General features: G+C 36.8%; 1 protein-coding gene across 3 annotated transcripts in view; it reads left to right on the top strand.

The window, feature by feature from the left end:
• RALGAPA2 (Ral GTPase activating protein catalytic subunit alpha 2) overlaps positions 1-19,856 on the top strand; it is a 136,111-nt gene that overhangs the window by 52,258 nt on the left and 63,997 nt on the right. For all 3 annotated transcript variants that reach the window (XM_035320495.1, XM_035320496.1, XM_035320497.1), the window contains 11 exons: positions 1,471-1,664; positions 2,164-2,262; positions 2,527-2,682; positions 12,549-12,677; positions 13,816-13,944; positions 15,215-15,273; positions 15,898-16,006; positions 16,566-16,676; positions 17,025-17,093; positions 17,264-17,401; positions 17,952-18,135. In XM_035320495.1, the coding sequence (XP_035176386.1) occupies positions 1,471-1,664; positions 2,164-2,262; positions 2,527-2,682; positions 12,549-12,677; positions 13,816-13,944; positions 15,215-15,273; positions 15,898-16,006; positions 16,566-16,676; positions 17,025-17,093; positions 17,264-17,401; positions 17,952-18,135 (1,377 nt within the window). The remainder of the gene's footprint in view (positions 1-1,470; positions 1,665-2,163; positions 2,263-2,526; positions 2,683-12,548; positions 12,678-13,815; positions 13,945-15,214; positions 15,274-15,897; positions 16,007-16,565; positions 16,677-17,024; positions 17,094-17,263; positions 17,402-17,951; positions 18,136-19,856) is intronic.

Genomic DNA, 19,856 nt, shown 5'->3' with positions numbered 1-19,856 from the left:
GTTATTGATTGAATAAATCTTGAGAGTACATGAGTTTCAGACATTTACAGAGTACATTTAACTGCATTTGCCTTCCTGCTAAAAAAGCCTTGAGTGAGGGCAGTCTGTCTGATACAAAACTGATCTATAGTTGGGTTGTCTCGATACGGAAGGCCCTTTAGCTTGTGTTTTCTTGCCAGTTTTTGCTTTGAACTATGTGCTCCCTTGAGTAATGTAGAAGAGGGAGATGACAGTGGAAGAGACCACTTCTGAGATGAAAAAAAAATATAAGGAGTAATAGGTCTTAACAGCCTTCTGCATTTAGTCTAGGAAGGTGATCATTATATTCTTCTGCCATGTGCGATGTGTGGAGGCAGCATCTCGTGCAGGTACATCATCATCAAGGAAGTCTACTTGTGCCTACGGCCTGCAGGAGTGGCAATGTGCCTTCACTGTTTTTCTGTGTTGTTTTTTTCCCCTCTAATTTGTGAGTATGCTTACGCAGGAAGGCCAAAGTGTCCTTTTATAAATAAATCCACAACTCTGGTCTTTTTGCATGTGTGGTGGTTTTACAAGACCCAGTACAACATGGTAGTAAACTTTCCAAATTTCACAATTAACATTTTAAGTTTTTGGTACTTTTGTCATAAAACATTTTTAGGCATACTCTTTAGAAATAAAACGATGCAACTCAGTGACAAATTATTTATGACAATTACATATGTTTTGTTTCTTGAGACCAAAATTTTCAGGTATCTCTACTCTAAAGTTCATGTTTATATTCAAATATAAATCTTTACTCTTTATCTTTTCTGGGTAAAAGTTGATGTGTCTTTTCCTTGTGTCGTAGGGAAATGCAATTCCCTAACCCATAAGAGTTTTGCTTAGAGATTACATTGTTGTGAAAGAGAAACTCTCTTCACAACCCAAGGTCATCACATAGGAAAAACTAATCTCACTTGTTGATTTCATGTATGTTTAAATAATAGGCTTTTAGATATGCTTAACTGAATTGCGTTATATAATATTAAGCTTCATTCTCTAATTCCATAATGTTCTTGTTACCTATGTAAAACCCCAAGGTACAAACACTGTGGAATTGTAGGCTTTCATGATTTCTAGAAGAGAATGGTTTGATTTATTAAAAAAAAAAAGAAAAAAAAAAAAAAGAAGGAAAACAAGGAAACTGTTATGTAGGGATTTTAGGTATAGACGTAATTTTGTACAAGTTGTAGAACTACTATGACACTCTTGCAAAAGTGATTGATGTTTTTAAATTATTATCCAGCCTAATGCTTTATGTTTTTCTGATATTTGCTTGTAATTTCCAAGTCATTGTATTTGTTTAGTGTTTATATTCGGTGAGATCCCATCAGAAATATTCAGAATTACTACTCCCATTCTGTATTGATATTCCCACTTTTTTTGACTCAATTTATATTGTACACTGCATTTCTAATTCAGTGAAACTGAGCAGTTTAAAATTTACAGACAGCAGTGAGTATCTTGCTGATGACTGCAGTATAATTGCCGGTGGAAGCCTCATCGGTTGGCATCCTGATTCTGCTGCTGTGCTATGGAGGAGGATCTTGGGAATTCTTGGAGATGTGAACAATATACAGTCACCTAAAATTCATGCAAAAGTTTTTGGGTATCTCTATGAGCTGTGGTATAAACTTGTAAAGGTATAGTATATCAAGCTTTCATATAATGATTTTTTTTTTTTCTGTAAAACTGATGCTAAAGTTTAGTTTAGGATTACCATCTGGAACACAAGCATGATATTTGGAGGATTCTGTCATAAGTTTTGTTAGCTTGTGTTTGATTTCTAGTAGCTATCCTGAGTAAAAAATATTCCTGTTTAATCATGAGAATTTAAGTTAGTTAATTTACATGGCATCATGAACCGGTAGCAAAGAAAACAGAGGTATAGAATAGAATATTGCAAACATTGTGTTACGTGTAAAAGCAGATGGTACAACCTAAAATGATAATATTTGGTTATGCTATATAGCACTATAGAACATGTTTTCCTGGAGGTGTTGGCTTAAGGAGGAACTGTCTGGGTAGCACAGGCTATAGTGCCTTGAGGTAAAATAAAATAGAAAAATAATAATGTGAAATAAATAACATTAATAAAGCCAGCTATTGTGCTTATTAACTCTCATCCTTTCAAAACACCAGATAAGGGACAACCTTGCTATAAGTACGGATAATCAGTCGACTCCCTCTCCTCCTGTCTTAATTCCTCCTCTCAGAATATTTGCATCATGGTTATTCAAGGTAAGTTATTTCTAAAATTTTCATGTTAGTGTTTTTTTTTTTTCTGTATCAATATTAAATCTGTGTATGTTCAATTGCATTATTCATAATTGTCACAATCACTGCTTCCTAAGACAACAGATATCTTCCAGAAGACATTTGGACTCAAGTCTATTTTAATAAATACAACAGATTTGCTTTGTGGAAAATCTGCTGAAAATAACAATTTTGTATTAGCTGACTACTAGGAAAAATGTAGTAAAACAAGGCTTTTGCTCTTTTTAGGCAACCACCCTGCCAAATGAATATAAAGAAGGCAAACTTCAGGCATACAGGCTGATCTGTGCTATGATGACTAGGCGTCAAGATGTTCTGCCAAATTCTGATTTCCTAGTTCATTTTTATTTTGTGATGCACCTTGGCTTAACAAGTGAAGACCAGGTAAATGCCTCCTTTAAATAAAATAAATAATAATTTCCATAATGCTGATGGAAATGTTTTTAGTTTCATTTTTGAAGAAGCAGAAATAAACATAACTGTATGAAATTACCCGTGTATAGCCTAGTCCGTCCCTCTCTTTCGATTATGTAGTCTGAACTTTCTCAGTACTCTTCAGGTTATCTTACCACTCTAGCCAAGAACTGCTGTCAAAACGTTCCGTGTCTGTGAATAAATGCCATTTCTGGGTTTATATGCCATGGTTTGGCCTAACCAATAATGTAGTCACTGGGAGATGAGGAAAAAACTTCATCTATCAAGATGTAAAAGGATTACTGGACCAAAGAAGCAGCTAAATATGCATAAGAACTGAAAGAATACTCTCAGCAAAATAGAGACATTCTAAAAGCTTGCCTGTGTTTTTATAGCTGTAACAGTATGTTTTCATCCTTAAAAGAAATACTCTGATGGTGAGAGCTGCGCCACAGATGCCAGCAGAGGGCACGTGGAACTCTTTGTAAAATCTACACTGGTATTTGCTGCTTCAGGGAGTTACTTCTAGTGCCTTTATCAAACCAGAGGGAACAGACTTGCACAGATTTAGTTATGCTAGTTGTTACCAATCTTTGCTACTCCTGTAATCCCCAAGAAGGCCTGTCCTTTTGCTTAACTAGTGCTGGGTTAGTGGTGCATTGTTTTAAACGTTGGGAAGCTGCGTTTAGCTTTACCAGCATGCAACATGCTCCTTACACCTTAGACATGGGTGCCTTGCTGTGGTCAGCAACTCAGTCCCTTTCTCTGTGCGGGCCTGCATAACCTTGCACTTGGAAACTTCATGTGTCCCTGTTTTGCAAAAATAAAGGAAAGAAAACCATCTGCTGTACATTCTCTGCAAGCTTTCGACCTGCTTCCAAGTGCTTCTGTAGGTATAGAAGAAGAAAAACTATTAATAGCAGAATATTCTTTGATCTCTACTTCCTAAAAGCAAAACACTAATATTATGATACATGCAAAAACATTTTCCTGTGTTCTCACCTTCAAAAGTTAAGGTATACATTTAGGAGAACTTGCTTTTTCTTTTCACAGACCCACAGCATGCTCTCTTTTTAGGAAGAGAACTGATTAGGTCATATGACTCCTACAGCTGGTTTGGGGCAAAGCTTTTCTGTTAATTGTCCTGGTGTGCTACTTGTGATATTGGAGAAAAATCCTGGAAAATAATTTCTTACATAGAAACTTGGTGATTTTTGAAACCTGGTATTGGTTCTTGATGAGTTGTGTTTCTCACCGTTCATTGTGTTTTGGTGTTAATAACAGCTCCACTGATTTTAAGCCTGTTGCTTTGTTGCACTTCATATTTCTGTGTGCAAATATGCAATGCAGACACTAAGATCAAGAAGTGAAATCTGGCTGGTGAAGGCAGTACAGATCATTACAGGGTTTCCCAGATATTTTGCTCTTTTGTTCTTCCTTGGCTCTCTTGGTTCTGCTTTTGTTGCCTCTTGGTGGCACACTTGACCACAAGTTTTCTCTTGTGTTACTGTACTTCCAGTTTTGCTTTCCTTAGCTATGATACTGGATGATGTGAGATGTTCACTCATGGTGCTTTGGAGCTTCAATTCTCATGCAACATGTTGATGCAAAGTCGGTTCCTTATACCTATTTCCATATTTGCAGTTTGATTAGCATCACATTGCTCAATGGGTGTTTAGACTAGCTCAATATTTTGCATGCTGAAGGTAGCACCTGCAATAAATACAATTGCAGGAATGTAGTGTTTGAGGCAGAATAACTCTGGTATCTGCTAATATGGGTCATGGATGTACTTTTCAATTATTTTGGTGGGGCCAGGGAGTTATTTATGCTAGATGTCATCTGGTACCCTAATGATTGAACACAGAGTCTTTCTTCCACAGGTAGATTGATGGCACAGGCTAGGTATTTCACCAGCCTTTTAACTTGCCACCAAAAGATTAAACTACCCAGGTGTGGGGGAAATCTGATCTGGTTTGTGTGAAGGGGCTGGAAATTGGAGGTCTTGTAGTGGAAAGAAAGAGCAAACTGCTTTGTGAGATTTTTTTTTTTTTTTTTCCCCTAAACATAAGCATATCTTTCTCACTTTTATGGAACATTAACAGAAGAAAGGAGAAGGGGATTTTCTCTTGGGGGAATTTTCATTCTCTGTATGTGACGAGTACAATTTTAAAAATTAATGGAGAGAAGCAACACAAAGGTAGGCCAGCTCCAGGAAATCACATTGGTTGTTTTAGATGAGCCTTTTATGTGGCTACATAATTTAGTAAAGTTATGGTCAGAAACCTTATATCCTGAATATGATTATCAGTATTTTAGCAACAGAAATGTTTCTTGTTGAAATGTATTCCTCTTAGAAAAAAAAAAAAAAAAAGTCCACAAATCTTGTATTACATGAGCAAAGTGCAGTTATACAATTAATTTTAATGAAAGCCGGACTTCAATATAAAGATAAATACCTTACCAAAGACATTAATTGGACTTTCTGAACAGATAGTAGTTGTATTTATTTCAGTAGATACATGTCCAGATACATGTAGCTGTCTGGATAGGTGAAAAAGGTTTCTCCTAGACTTGGGAGAATGCAGCCCTCTTGCTCTAATGTATGCACTGTTTCCATTACCTGTTACTCTAAATTATTCAATTTTGTTTCACTCCTCTCTTAAGGATATGAGTATACAAAATTACTGCTGTATTGTGTAGGTTTTGGTAATGGTAAAAAAAAAAAAAAAAAAAAAATATACATCTTTGAATACGGTTGGACTGTTATTCATGCAAAGCGCAACCTAGTTTTGAAGACTTGTCTCCTGGAGCATATAAAAGAGCAATGTAAAGGTATATTTTATAAAAAGCTCCCATGGTACTCTGAGTTCAAGATTTAGCAATTAGTTCAGCAGGTGAGAAAGGAGATAGTGTTGTAGCTAAGCCACATCTAATTTGTCCATGTCTGAGTTTCAAACAACAAACATCTCTGCATGAAGAAGTGTACAATTCTCTGCAACAATTGCATCACCTTTTCAGATGGGAGAAATAAGTCACAGCCTGGCGCCGTAGCTACTTCCAGTGTGCCAAGTGCCCAGGGCACAGGCGACTGACTGTACAACAATTCTGCTCCTGTACCACTCGAGTCAGTGGGCATTTCTCTGATGCTCCAGTGAGTTCAGATTTTCCCACTGCTTTTTATGAACAAAGTTCACTCAGGTTCTCCATTTCCCCTCCCTCACCAGTACAGAGGAAAGTGAATTAGAGCATGGTTTCATTTTTTATACGCTATCTTCACGTGGTAGCAGAGGCAGTGTTTCCACTTGCATTCAGAGCTTGACTGAAAATCCTGAGAAGACAATGCATCAGGAATCGCTCAGATGGGATGCAGGAGGTACTGCTTGCTTTAACTTCAGTCCTTCTGCCCTTTAAATCACTGACGTCTCAGCCTTCAAATGCCTTCAGGGTCTTTCTAGTCCATCACACCTGTGCAGGACAGACTTTTTCTATCCAGTATTTCTTCTGGTATCTCCTCAGCCAGGCAGCAATGGTTACAGGAATGCCTAGGTCTTTCCCAGCTACATCAGTTTCTTTACTGTATCATTCAGTCTGCAGCTTCAGGAAAGCCATCCTGGTGTCACCTGCATTTGCTCTAGCTCCTGGTTTAGACTGCGGAGAATCATGGCATGTTCTTGGGAAGAAATTTTTAGAGGATTCCACAGAAGAGCCTGTTGCAGCTTGGGTGGGCATAACTGTGAGTTTAAGGGTTGAAAAGCCCCCACTTGCAGTTCTTGTAAGAACTCATATCTGTTGATTTGGATGATACGTACAGCTTTTAAAATTTAACTGAATTCTGATATTGCAATGCACAAATGTCTAAGTGTAGAAAATAAATGTATTTTATTATTTCTACTGGCTGCTTACTGTAGCAGTGTACTGCGTCTAATTTTTGCATCATGAACTTGAAAAAGTATGTAAGCTTCTCCTTATTTTTTAGCTTCCCTATTTTTTCTGGTAAAACAAACCACCCTAAAACTCTATTCCAAAATTCTACTAATGCTACTCAGCCCCCTTTTCAGAAAAATAACTATTGAGATCATTCTAATTCCTACAACTTTTAGCGTTTACAATATTTTTTCCCAAAACTTATGTGGATTTCTATGACACTCTTCTTTCTGTCCAAATTTGCACTCATATTTTGAGAAGAGATGCAGTGAAAATTCAGTGCTTACCTCTGTAGAAGAAGAGGCAGTTTTTCAAAACTTTGCAAGTTTTGGAACTGCCAGCTCTTTTGTGTCATTTTTGGGGAGCGTCTCACCCTTCTACCAGGGCTTTGGCATCAGTTAACACACTTGCCGTAAGCTATTGACAGCATATGCCACTGCATTTTTGGCCAGTAGTGTTAGAGATTGTTATCTGAAAAGTGAGCTGACAGGATAGTTATATTCCTGGCTTTCGAAGGGAGTTTCAACAATTAGGTTCAGTAAATCTGCAATTATACTGGCTTGCCAGCATATTTTTGGAACAGGCAGAAATACTAAGGAATATAATAAAAAATACATACTTCAGAGATTCTCTGAAAAGGACAGCTAAAGACTGCACTAAGGGCTTTTTTGTTGTTTAATGATATTAAATGCAGCACTAACTTTAAATATGGAGGGAAAAAAGCCCAGATCCAAATGAGTTGACAGATGTCCCTGGTGATTGAATTTCAGGACACAGAGACTGGGCTTCTTTTGCTATGCAGAACAGCATAAGCCCACAGCATGCAGTGCAGCTGAAGACGGAGAAGTTAACATCCATGTTTTTAGCTTGATCCTTTTAGTAGTATAAGAAAGGAGCTAGATTTAATACTTTACCAGTAATGATAATGATATATTAATATATGTTACACTTGTCTATAAGCCTCTTAATTTGTTTAAAATATACTGTTGCTTACTGCGGAAAGAAAACTTTGTCAGTTACAGAGTAAGCTTATGTAGAAATGCAGAGTATGACAAGATGAAGGCTTTGTGTATGATTGCTGATTTATAATATGGAGCATTTTGTAATAGAGTTGCTTATAAGCTATTATATCTTTCTGTTAAGTTCTTACTCTGCAACAAGGAGCAGTGTTCAAGTCAGTGGTAGCTGCGTGGGGCATTGTCTTCCAAAGGCACTGTAGATGGGAGCTTCCCTCACGTATATGGTGGGATAAATACTTCTTGCCTAGATTTCTGCCTGATAGTGTTTCACATGAGGACCCTTGGTTATACAACATTTCAGAAACCGTAGCACATATTTACATTTCTCTCCAGACTGCCATTAAAAAAATAAAATCATAATTTAGTCTTTAGGTAATAAGGCTTAGAGTCAAATATTTCAGTTTTCTGTGACCTTCTTCCAGTAGCTACCTCAATTTTCTCCCTCTGTAGTCTCCCCCACATCTCCCTTTCTGCAGAAAATTTACCTGCTCTGTACTGGGTGAGCAGTTCTCTCAGAAGATGCTGCATGCCCCTCCGCTCACCCATACCAGGAGGATACACTGGCAGTGCTGGAGAAAAACAGCTGCTAGGATTGAGTGGAAGAAAGGCAGAACCAGGTAATGCCAACTGTAGGAGCTGTGTGTTCTTCTAACAAATGTCTGCTCACTGTCCCATCCCCAAGCTACCTTTCCCATGAGGGGGTCACCCCAGCACTGCGGCTGGGTTGGCGCCATGTGCTGGCATCTCGCCGCCAGACTCCCCGGTGGTCCTGCCATAGGTGTTCGAGAGAAGTCTGCCAACACAAAGCTGTCTCAGCATTTCAGGCAGTAGAAATATCAAACATACTTTAAAATGGGAGAAACTTCAAAAATTCTGTTCACTTAGGATGTTTGTCTGATCTCTGTTAATAAGGAATCTGGGCACCTCTCCGTATGAGCACAAAGGTTGTTTTTGTTACAAACACACCTTTAAAAGAGCTATCTAATGTAGTTCGGGGGGAAGGAACAATTACCAGTAGGTAATTTATGCAGTAATCTGTCTGTCATCTGTTTTCCAAATCCAATATGTTATTCTGGTTTTTAATCTCTCTCTCTATTGTATCTAATCACAAGATACTTCAGCAAAGATATCTTTTTTGGAAGTTAGATTTAAATGATAGATTGAAATAGATTTTCTGACAAGCAGTCCTATGCTTTCTGAGTGTGTCAAAATTCTTCACAAATTTTTATCGGAACTTAATTTTTGACAAGTTAACTCTTAACTAAAATGTAATGCCAGCTAGGAGAGCTTGGAATAAGTAAATGGAATCATTTGTTCCTTTAAAATAAAAAAGGAAAACGAAGGATTTACCACTTACGTCCTGTTTAAATTAATAATCTTCTCTGTGCTGTAAATTTCAGCCCCAAATGAGGTATGTCTCGGGGAAGAACAGAGTGAACTTTAAGTAAAAAATCCATGTTGTTCCTGTTGAGGGACAATTGGAAACGTGAGGAAGGCAGATGGCAGGCTATTTTGTTACACCTGTAATCTGCAAAACCTTGAACAAAAATTAGGTGAAGAATATTTTTGTAATTGACCTTTCAGTGAACTTGAGTATTTTTTTTTCAGTTACTCACTGGATGTTTATGACCATATTATTTGGATTACTAGATTACCCTATACTGAAATATTATGCCTTTTATAGGGTTAATCCATTTGAGACAGATGTGTGTGTGATTGCCCCCTTCTCTTTCCTCCTCCCCATTTTTAACACTACAGAGCATCATTTTGAATTGAAATAGTCCATAATGGTCCTTTTTTTTCACTTTTCTTTAACAACATGAACACTAAATTATAGCTGTGCAATTATGTAAACAATTGAAATGCTTCCAGAATGAATACTTCCTTTTAAATTTTCATTCTGTGTAATTGCTGAAAGGTTTGGAGCCATAATAAACCAAAATTATTTTACACATTTATCATTCTAAAGGTCAATTATGAAAGAAGAAACAACACTGTACAGAATGAGAGAACCAATTTCTATTGCCATCACCATATGTTTTTCTTATTGCTTGTGTTTTTCCAGTTACTGTGTACATAGCATTCAATTAAAGTGATTCATTTACTAGGCTGTAAGCTGCTGAACACAGTTTACATTTATAGAACAGTGCTTTGAAGGGAAGGAAACAACTTGCCTCTGTTTGAATTACCTGATTTTTGCAATATCACTGATAGGACGTATGTTCTCACTGGGCCACTTTGTCATAAACCTGAATCTTTTGATAAGTTTGCAATGCTACTGAATTACTACATGAAGTCATGCTTTTATTGTTAGCTGTGTTGTGCGTTAAAGTGTGCTGTCTGGGAAACTGTAGAAAAATGGACAAATTTTGCCTGCAAACGCCTTCCTGGGGTGTGTTTTCTTTCCAATCTGTTCTGTTTGCAATAAGCTCTAGTAGAGCAAGATGATATTCAGGACGTATTCTGCCCTGTACTAATTTAAAAGAAGTCACTAAAACTGTCACAAACTAATACTGAATGAAGTGCCTGAGGTGAAAAATGGCACTGGAAACTAATGGAAAGCTAGGGTGAACACAAGCAGGCTGTTTGTGCACAGTGCTAACTTTTGATGGCTCTGAGTCTGTTGTATCATCGCAGCATATGATCTGTGCCAGAAGGTCTGTATTTCACAGCTAAGTAACAAAAAAAAAAGCTGAGGATTGTTTCATTAGCTTTCCAAAAAGAAACTTTCCAAAGGTTTTTCCTTCTAACTATGAAAAACATATTTTTTAGTGCTTGTACATCTCATAAACAGCAAATAGATACATGCAACGGAACTCTACCAGCTTTTTGTAGTGAATGTGTTGTCACAGCATATGTGAAAATTGCATTATTTATGCTGTGCTGTAAGCTCACAGGTATTAAGATGATAAAACAACAGTTCTACAATTACATTTTTTTATCCTAATTTTCTAAGAGTTCTGTTCAGTGACCGTGGCTAAGAGCTGATGATGCAGGGCGATCGTTACAGTGGTATTTAACAGATGGGATTGATGGAGCAAGGACAGGAGTTAACACAGTTGTTTGTAGCAGGTCTTTGTACTTCCTATGTTCTGTTACCTTTTAAGCCAGGTTAGAACAGGCTCTTTTATTGTGGCATATGTCAACAGAAGTGTACTCCCATCTGCCGCTCTATAGTTTGATGCCCAATTATTCAGAGACCAAACACATCTCAGTACCTGGCTCCATTCGTAATTACAGGTGCGTTGTGCGGCGAGAAGTGCGGTGTGTTAATCAGCCCCTTAATTATGAAAAGGTGGGTCTTTTGTTCTGCTTGGAGCGTGAGTTTACCACCCACTTTATGAGCTGCTGCATCCATCTGTTCTTTCTTTTTGAATGTTTGCATTGACTGATATTGACTTTAAAATGTATCAAAGGAAGTGATTAAAACTAGTTTAAACATTAACTCGAGTGGCATTCTAGCTTATTCAGGAAAGTGGAAGCATTATCTGGTACTACATTAAAAACGAATATTTATCTGATAATATTTTAAATATATAACACTGTTATTTTGTAGGATGTTACTGCTGTAAATACTTCAGTAGAACAATAAATAGGTTTTGTCCAGGTGTTGAGCAGTGCGTTGAGAAAATACCAGCATGGCTAAAACATATCTTCAATCAGAGAAAAATCAGTTTAACTTCTCTAGCTTCTGATGTAGAAATTGAGCATAAAGATATATTTTCGGACTAAAATTTACATTCAAACCATCTTTCGCACATCATAAAAGCAGTTAAAGGTGGACACTGGCAATTGTTTTCCTTCACAATTTTTCTTTGAAATTTTATTGAGAAGACAAATAATTTTCAACTCAATACAGAAATAACTTTAGCATGTTCTTCTGCAAATGTAGTGCTCTAGGTAAGCATAATTTAGCTTTTGAGCCTAATTATAAGCCTCCTGAACTGTCCTAGAAAGAAAATCTTAACTTAAATACAGGAACTTTTCTCTGATTTGAAGAGACTGTGAAGAATTGAAACATGAGGAAGGATTAAATTCAAAATGCTTATCTCAAATATGGCCTGTGTCATAGGGTAATTATGAGAGCAAAGCTGTGGCTCGTGGTCTAGTCTTACAAGTACAGTGCAACCTCTTAAAAAAATAGTAAGAAAACTTTTCTTTAAAAGTTCAGCAAAGTCTTTAATCTTTTTTCCCCCCAAGGCTTATCTGTACTTGCTATTTAATTATTTAGAATGGTGAATGGTAACAATCTAGTTACTATAGGTTTATCTTTGTTACCGTGCTGAGTGCAATCACTTCTTGCATTTGACATCACTGTTTCTCAACCAGCCCAGTGTAGTTGAAAAATCCCATATGTGCTAGAGCATCCTAACATGTGTAAGCTACCTGCTGTCAGGTACTGCTTCAAGCTCCTTTGGGTGAAAGGCGACAGTAATTTGTGTCATTTCATTATCGTTATGGCTATGGAATTCCGAGTAATACTGTTTTAGGAGATACCTCATTTGGGATGGTGTAAAACTTCATCTTAAATTGATTAACAGTTTGGATGTCTTGCTTTATCCAGAGTCTTGTTTCAGAAGCAAACAGTTATTTTACACTTAGACATGAAGAGACATGGGTGTTTGTTTTTTTTTTATAGGAATTTAAGAGTACAAATGTCACTGAAATACAAAATGCCCTTTTCTTACTAAAAGTGCCTGCAGAAGAAAGCAGCAGTTGTTATGTGACAACAATGTGTGTGGCTCTGGGAAACATCACTTTGATGAGTGGGGAACTGGTGAATTACAAAGTTAAATCCTCTCAAACTCTCCCGTTGGTGTTTTGGTGTTGTTTTTTTTTTTTTTTTTTTCATCTTTTTACTCAAGTAGGTAACTTATCTTCATTTTTCAGGATATCTTGAATGCTGTCATAAAGCATTGCCCACCTTGGTTTTTCTTCCTGGGCCTACCTGGCTTTACAATGCTGATAGGAGACTTCATTACAGCGGCAGCCAGAGTGCTGAGTGCAGACATGCTGGAGGTGAGTATGGCAATGCCCTGTGCCCAGCCCGTGGGAGACCACTCGCTAACAAGCTTGGGATGTCTCCACTCTAACAGGTGTGGGCTCATTAGTGCAAGGCGAAATGGGGCACTTGGGGCAGATACCATGGCAGCTGACATGTGAAACTGGCGGAATAAGGTGACATACTAGTATTGCAGAGGTGTTTCATCAAAAGGCCAAAGTGTGAGAAATCATATCCTGAACAATGCTGCCATGTGTTTGTGTGCTACAAGCAGACTTGGGTTTCAGAATCTTGTTAGCATTTTTCACTGAGCTGATTTCACTGATTGAAAGTATGGAACTTGTTTGGTAATGCAGAATGTTTTACCAAGTATCAACACTAGCAGAAATGGGATTCTAAACCACTAAATTAGTGAAGGAAAATAAAACAGCAAATTAATGGTGGATGCCAAAATAAGGGTAACGATATGACAGTCCTGGAAAAAAAACAGGAAAGCGTTGGAACCGCAGTCTAGGGGAGACCTTTTGGTCCATTCTGGCCACGTTTTTACTGCTGCTCATGACGTCTGTGCTGAGCAGACAGTGGTGCACAGGGATACAGATCTCTCAGCTTTCAGCAGAAGCAAAACAGCGAGTCTGAGTGCAGTGTCCTTCAAAGCACCTACAGACGTTAATTTTCTGGCATCTCTGAAAAAGCTGATCAGCCTGAACTCTGATAAATCTTAAAATGCTAATAAGAAGTGAAAGCTTGACTTTCCATGGAAAGAATTCTAAAAAAAAAAAAAAAAAAAAAAACGCAAAACACCTTTCTTTTCTCCTATAAGCATAAAAGAGTGTGCAATGTATTTTCAACGTTACAAAAAAAAAAGCATGAGCAGTGCCAGATCCACACTGATGGAGGAGTTTTGCACCAGAAAAAAACAACAACACAGCATCAAAAACCACAGACAAACGTTTGCTAGTCACTGCTTTAATGCTGATTTTGCAGTAGTTCTAAAGGAAAAGCTACTTGGGACATGTTCCTCAGGACACTTTCTGCATTGTATTGTGAATACAGAGTTTTTAGTATTTGCAATAATATACACTAGCCTCACAGCTTATGTTATTTTCATAACTTGATGAAGAAAATATTTTTGTTTACTTTTCCTTTCGTTAGGCTCCCCGTTCAGAAGCTCATACCATCCTTGGTTCTCTTGTTTGCTTTCCAAATATCTACCAAGAAATCCCACTCTTGCGGCCCATTTCAGAAGCTGGTGAGATCATCGCGGGAAGTGCAGATGTAAAGGTAAAGCCACATTTAATTAGTAAGTCTAACATATCTTTATTATTTAATAACTTAATTTTTACTGTACACTTTTTGTTTAAATAATAAATCCCTCCTTCTCATCAAAATCCACAACTGCACACATTATATGTACTTACTTGATAAGCATTGCTTTGCCTAACGTGCACCATAAAATTAGCAAAGCTTAGATTGTACAAATTAAATTTTATTTTTAAGGAGAGTGAACTAGCTGTGATCAAATGCTATGTTTTCCAGCCAGATGCCTGTCACATCAATTCATTAAGTAGTGGAGGTGGTATTATTTAAAGTGCCCATTCATTTCATTTATGTATATTAGGTTGTCCTCTAAGAGATGTGGGGTGTGCATGAGGGGAGACAGTTTCTGCCTTAATGGTGTTACAGTAAAATGCGAAGTAGATTCCACTCTTACACAGAACCATTAGCTTAACATGAATTGTCTTTCCCCAGGAGTTAACTTCAGTGAAATACCCTGCAACATTAATTATTTTGCTCAATGGAAAACCTTGTATTTTAATTACCTTAAAAAATAATATTTAAAGGAAAAATCACACATGTACACCCTCCCACAAAGACCCCAACAAACGTTACCTAGAGCATCACTAGCTGGTGAAACTTGCTCAGATGATTGCGCTTGTACAAACCTCTATTGCTTCTCAATAAACTTGAGACACCATGCTGATCCACTGTGGAAAATTAGCTAAAACTGGGGAGGAATCTGAATTCCTTGTGTGGCTTTAGAATGTAAAATGGACAGAATGCAAAACCTTTAACGCGGTGTGCTTCCATTCTCCATTTCTTTATCACACCCCCTAGTCTCATCAGAGGAGTGTTAAAGCAGGCTAGATTTTAAAAGTCTTTTTTCTGTATCAAAAAAAGGTGTTGATTTTTTTTGGTCAAAATCTAACTTGCTTAAAATTTGTACACCATAGTTTGTATTATCAAGTGCTGAACACTCATTGTAAACACCTGCCAACTCTGAAAATGAATTGATTTCCACCTTGCTGCCTGTACATGATTTTGGGTTGATTAGTTTTATCTGCAAGGGTCTGTATACTTGAAGTGTAATCAGTAAGTAATTCTCTTATGATGAAATAAAATTGTAGTAAGAATAGTAAAAAAATGTAGTTAAGGTCCTTTAAGAATAGATTGAGATTAAAGCTCATTTCATTTACAACTATGTCAAAATTAAACAACTTTAAATAAAGTGCATGTATGAAAAGGACACTTATGATTTATTTTATCGTTTTAGTGTTACCTCATAAATATTTTATTGAAGAATGCTACAGAGGAGCCAAGTGAAGCTGCAAGGTAAAATATTGAGTAAAGTTAAAAATGGGAAAATTGGAAAATCTTTTCCCCTACATACTTTTCTGTGTTTGTACAACTGATTTGTTACCGCTGCCATATTTTTTGACCCTGTTGAGTTCCTTACTTTGGCATTGAGATGAGGTCTACTCTGTGCTGTGAAGATGTAGACCTGCTGTGTGACCTACTGTGTGAGGGAGAAGAGAGCACATCTTCATTTATTGCTTTTTTTCCTCCCTGTTTGCTTTTTGTTTTTACAGGGCCTGCTTATATTTTGTTTGATTTCAAGGAATATTCCTGGTTTCCAAAGATGGTATATGTGTGGGTAAACTTACAAAATTCTGCTCTGTTGGAATTTACTTAAAAGTAAATTTGGAAGAAATCACATCTTTGCAGTTCTGGACTAGCTGGTTTATTTCTAACTTTTTTATTTGACTGATGAAAAGTCATTGACAAGTTCCTTTGAGGCTCTTTATTAATAGCTGTCTTGAGTTACCGTACAGTGATGACTGCTGTCTGGTGGAGGAGTGGTTACCTTCCAAAGTGCAAATTTGGAAAGAATGAAGTTTTGACAAAGACAAGATACTTTTAAAACTTCTGACATTTTTTTTTTTTCTTTTTAAAAAGATGCATAGCCATTTGTGGCCTTGGAGTTTGGATATGTGAAGAACTAACGCAGTGTACAAATCACCCCCAAGTGAAGGAAGCAATCAATGTCATAGGTGTGACACTAAAGGTAGTACTGCAGTGGTTTCTGTAACTGATAGACATTTTTTGAAACAGTTGCTGGTTATATGGAGTGCAGTGTGCTGTTTTAGTTTTCTTTGCTTAAAGCACTGACAAGAAGTTGCTTGGGAGTCTTTCCATAGTATTAGTGATATGACATTGGTCATCTTCTAAAAGATAACCTTCAGGTTCTGAACCTTTACATGTAATGAGTAGCTCATTATCTCCAGTGAGCGTGGTTCAGATCTTTATGGCTCCTGTGAAGTTGCCAAGGAGTATGTGCATAGTTCTTCAGTGGGGCCAAGGTGACATCCTATATAAAAGTGCAAAATATTTGCAAAAATAGGATGTGATTATGCACCTAAAGACCTCTACCACAGTGGACCAAACGAGGATTATGTCAATAATGTTGTCTGCTGTTTCCTAATGCTGACTGTGTGATTTTGTGGCATTAACATTTTTTATTGTTTTTATAGATATAAAATGATTTAAGAAGTAAAAAAACTAATTGTATTGTATGATAGCTAAATATTTTATTTGTTTTTTAATTACCTTTTTTTTTCTTACAGTTTTCTAATAAATTGGTAGCTCAGGTAGCCTGTGATGTTCTTCAACTGCTAGTTTCTTACTGGCAAAAGCTGCAGAAGTACGAATCCTCTCTGTCCAGAAAAATTACTGAAGTATGTCAGTTTCTTTAAAACATTTTTATGGAAATTGTGTGCAAAGTTCCCCTAATTCTTTACTTAAACTGCTTGTACCATAGCTTTCTGTTAATGTTTTCTTTCTTCTGCAAATATTGTTAGGAGACTGGTTTGCTGTAATCCTAGGAGCAGTGTGCATTTCTCATTTGTAGTCATGTATTTTTAAAATGTTCAGTGAAACTTTGTTTCACTTGGACATTTATTTACAAAATCAGTTAGATGCTCTTAAGAGAATTTAACCTTTTTCATGCCCTGTTCAAGTGAAGTTAGTTCTCTGTAATGAAAGAAGTTAAATGTCTTTCTGGAATTCTGTTTCTTTTAACATAGATCCTTGTGGCCACTATTGCATTTCTTCTGCCAAGTGCTGAGTATTCCGCTGTGGAAGCAGATAAAAAGGTTTGTTGCTGAAGTGAGCAGTGTCTGTCTTTCTTTGTGCTGTTTGAACTAGTCATTAAATGAAGTGGCTTTGAACCAAAGCCTTATTTTAAACTTCTAAAAATGTACCTTTAAGTCTGTTTGAGTTTTGTAGATAATACCTAAATACTGTGTTACATGTTTCTGTTTAGTTTATAGTTTCACTGCTACTTTGCTTGTTGGATTGGTGCATGGCATTACCCATGAAAATGCTTCTGGAGCCAGTGTCTGCTGGTGTCCTTGAAGATCAACATGCATCCAAAGCTCCTTTACTCGACTACATTTATAGAGTGAGTATGAGGAATGCACATGATTTATTATATCTAGATGTTTAAAGATGCCTTTTACAGATCCTGTTAGTCACGGAAGCATTTTTTATCAAGCTGTAGAGAAACATGAAGTGTGAGCAGAGTCATACAGAGGAGATGTGAAGAATTTAAAATATCGAGAGGATAAGATCAATGTGAAGGATCTTGAAAAGGAAGAAAAGCAGTTTGTTTGAGGTAGACGTGCAACACAGAGGGTGGTGAAAAGAGAAAGGCAAAATACTCAAAACAACGAGCCAGGGAAAATAATCTCAGCAGAAATATTTGAATTATTTGGAATGGTGTGTTAAAATACAAAATAAGTCCTTAAGTGAGCTGTTAAAGTACAGAATAAGTCATGAAAAAGAGAGTTATTTTAAAAACACTGTTTTAAAATCTCTTAGACGGAGTTTTTTTTTGTAGCAGGGGCTGGCTTTCATAATGTAAAATCATGGTGGGTCACTCCTTGCTGTTTAAGTGGGTACTTTGCCATGTACTTCATTGCTCCTTCAGTGTTGTGCTTGTCTACTCGCAGGTTTTGCACTGCTGTGTGAATGGCTCGAGTACGTATACTCAACAAAGCCATTACGTGCTGAGTCTTGCGGATCTCTCGTCTAGTGACTATGACCCTTTCTTGCCACTCGGAAATGTCACAAGCTCTGAGCCAGCCCAGTGCCACTCTGTCACAGATTTGGGCAACCTGCTCACTGTTGCTGAGGGTAAGAGAATTTACAGAGTGATGAGGACCAACATGTTTACATGCAGCAGCTAGGAAACAAAAGTTTGCAGGTTACATCTCTCCCTTGCAAATGTGCTTATCCTTACTACACGCAGCAATTACTCCTTGAAGATTTTAATTAATTTATTTATTTTATGAATTGCTGTTGCCTCTGTAAGAGAATCTGTTGCTAACAATGCTCTTTAGCACTGTCACAGGAGAAAGAAAATGACATTGTGGTTCCATACAGTGCAGAAGTTCTGCAGGTATCGGATAGACTGAGAATCTGTTTTTGCCTTTGGTATGACTTAAAATTTGGTATAGAGAATTTCAACAACTAAGATCAAGCTTCTTTCAGAAGCATGTAGCTGCCTTTTTGAATATTTCAGTATAAATGACTCCATTGTCACAGATGATTTACCTATTCTGAGTGATTCTGGAAGGACATGTGTGATTTGAACCAAATTATGAATCTGCATTATTGAATATTATTGACTGCATATTATAAATATGCTGTTCCTGCTGATTCACAATCATACCTGTGTCCAAAGTGAAAAGATTATTTGGATATAGCTGCATCATGTTACAGACTTCATAAAATCACCTTAGGTATGCATCCAAGCATATGAAATAATTTATATTTGCATGTTCTATCTTAGAGACCACTTTTATTTCTAACACTTGATAAAAACTTTTAAAACAATGGATTACATATATTATAAATAATATATTAATACGCATTAATATATTTTTGCGGAAGAATCAAAGTAAAGATGCAATATTAAGTAGTGTGAGCTATTGGGTTTGCAGTGATGCTTTAAAATAGTATTTTCAGGTTTTGTTACTGTACTATTTTTGAGTTCTACAGCTTGTTTCCTGTTTTTTTGTTTATGTGCTTTTAGTTTTTTTTTTTAAAAAATAAAAACCTATTTTATACAGATTTCTTGCTGATTAGGGACATATTGTGAACAGCAGAAAGATAAAGTTATGTGTCAGGTACATTTGCCATTTTAGGTAGAACAAGGTGTTTCTCATCTCGGATGTGTTAGTGCTCTACAAATGCTTTGGTTTAATTGTTTCTGAAAAAAAAAAGATTAATTCAAACTGGAGCAGGCACAAAGATTTACTACTAGGGAATTCAGGTAAAGAATAAGGAGACTTTTTAAGAGGGGAGGCTGAAGAATTTTGGCTTTTGAGGTCTAGCAAAATAAAGGCTGAAAAGGGATATACATGCTGTCTGAAAGTGTATTTGAAAGTATAAATACCAAGGAAAGGTGAAAACAATATAAGCTAAATAAAAATGGGCTTAAGCTGAATATGAACAAAATGAGAATGGCAATGAGAAAGTTCTAGCTATGAGAGAGATAATTCTGGAATAACATTCCAGTAGGAGAACTGGAGGCACAGCATAACTCTAGAGCACCACTGGTTCATGAGATAACTGTGATGTATTTGCTTGTGATGTGAGAGGGGCTTGTGGATCCAGAAAATCTCCTCTCATCTGATGCAATGAACTTTTCCATTATGCTGTTCTCAAATGACTGTCAAAGATGGAGAAGCACTGTTTCTCAGTTGCACCTCTGGTTTGACTTTGCGTAGAATTGCAAAGAACATGCAAAGAAATTGCATAGAACATGTGGTGCATAGAATTTCTTGTGCAGTGGTTGTAAATGATTTACTGAAAATTAACGATTTGGAAGACAACTAAGGCAAGCTTCAAAA

The sequence above is a fragment of the Oxyura jamaicensis genome, chromosome 3 (genome assembly GCF_011077185.1).
Source record: "Oxyura jamaicensis isolate SHBP4307 breed ruddy duck chromosome 3, BPBGC_Ojam_1.0, whole genome shotgun sequence".
In the NCBI taxonomy this organism is placed as follows: domain Eukaryota; kingdom Metazoa; phylum Chordata; class Aves; order Anseriformes; family Anatidae; genus Oxyura; species Oxyura jamaicensis.
Note: the sequence above shows the minus strand (reverse complement) of the source record. Positions and strands in the feature narration are given on the sequence as shown.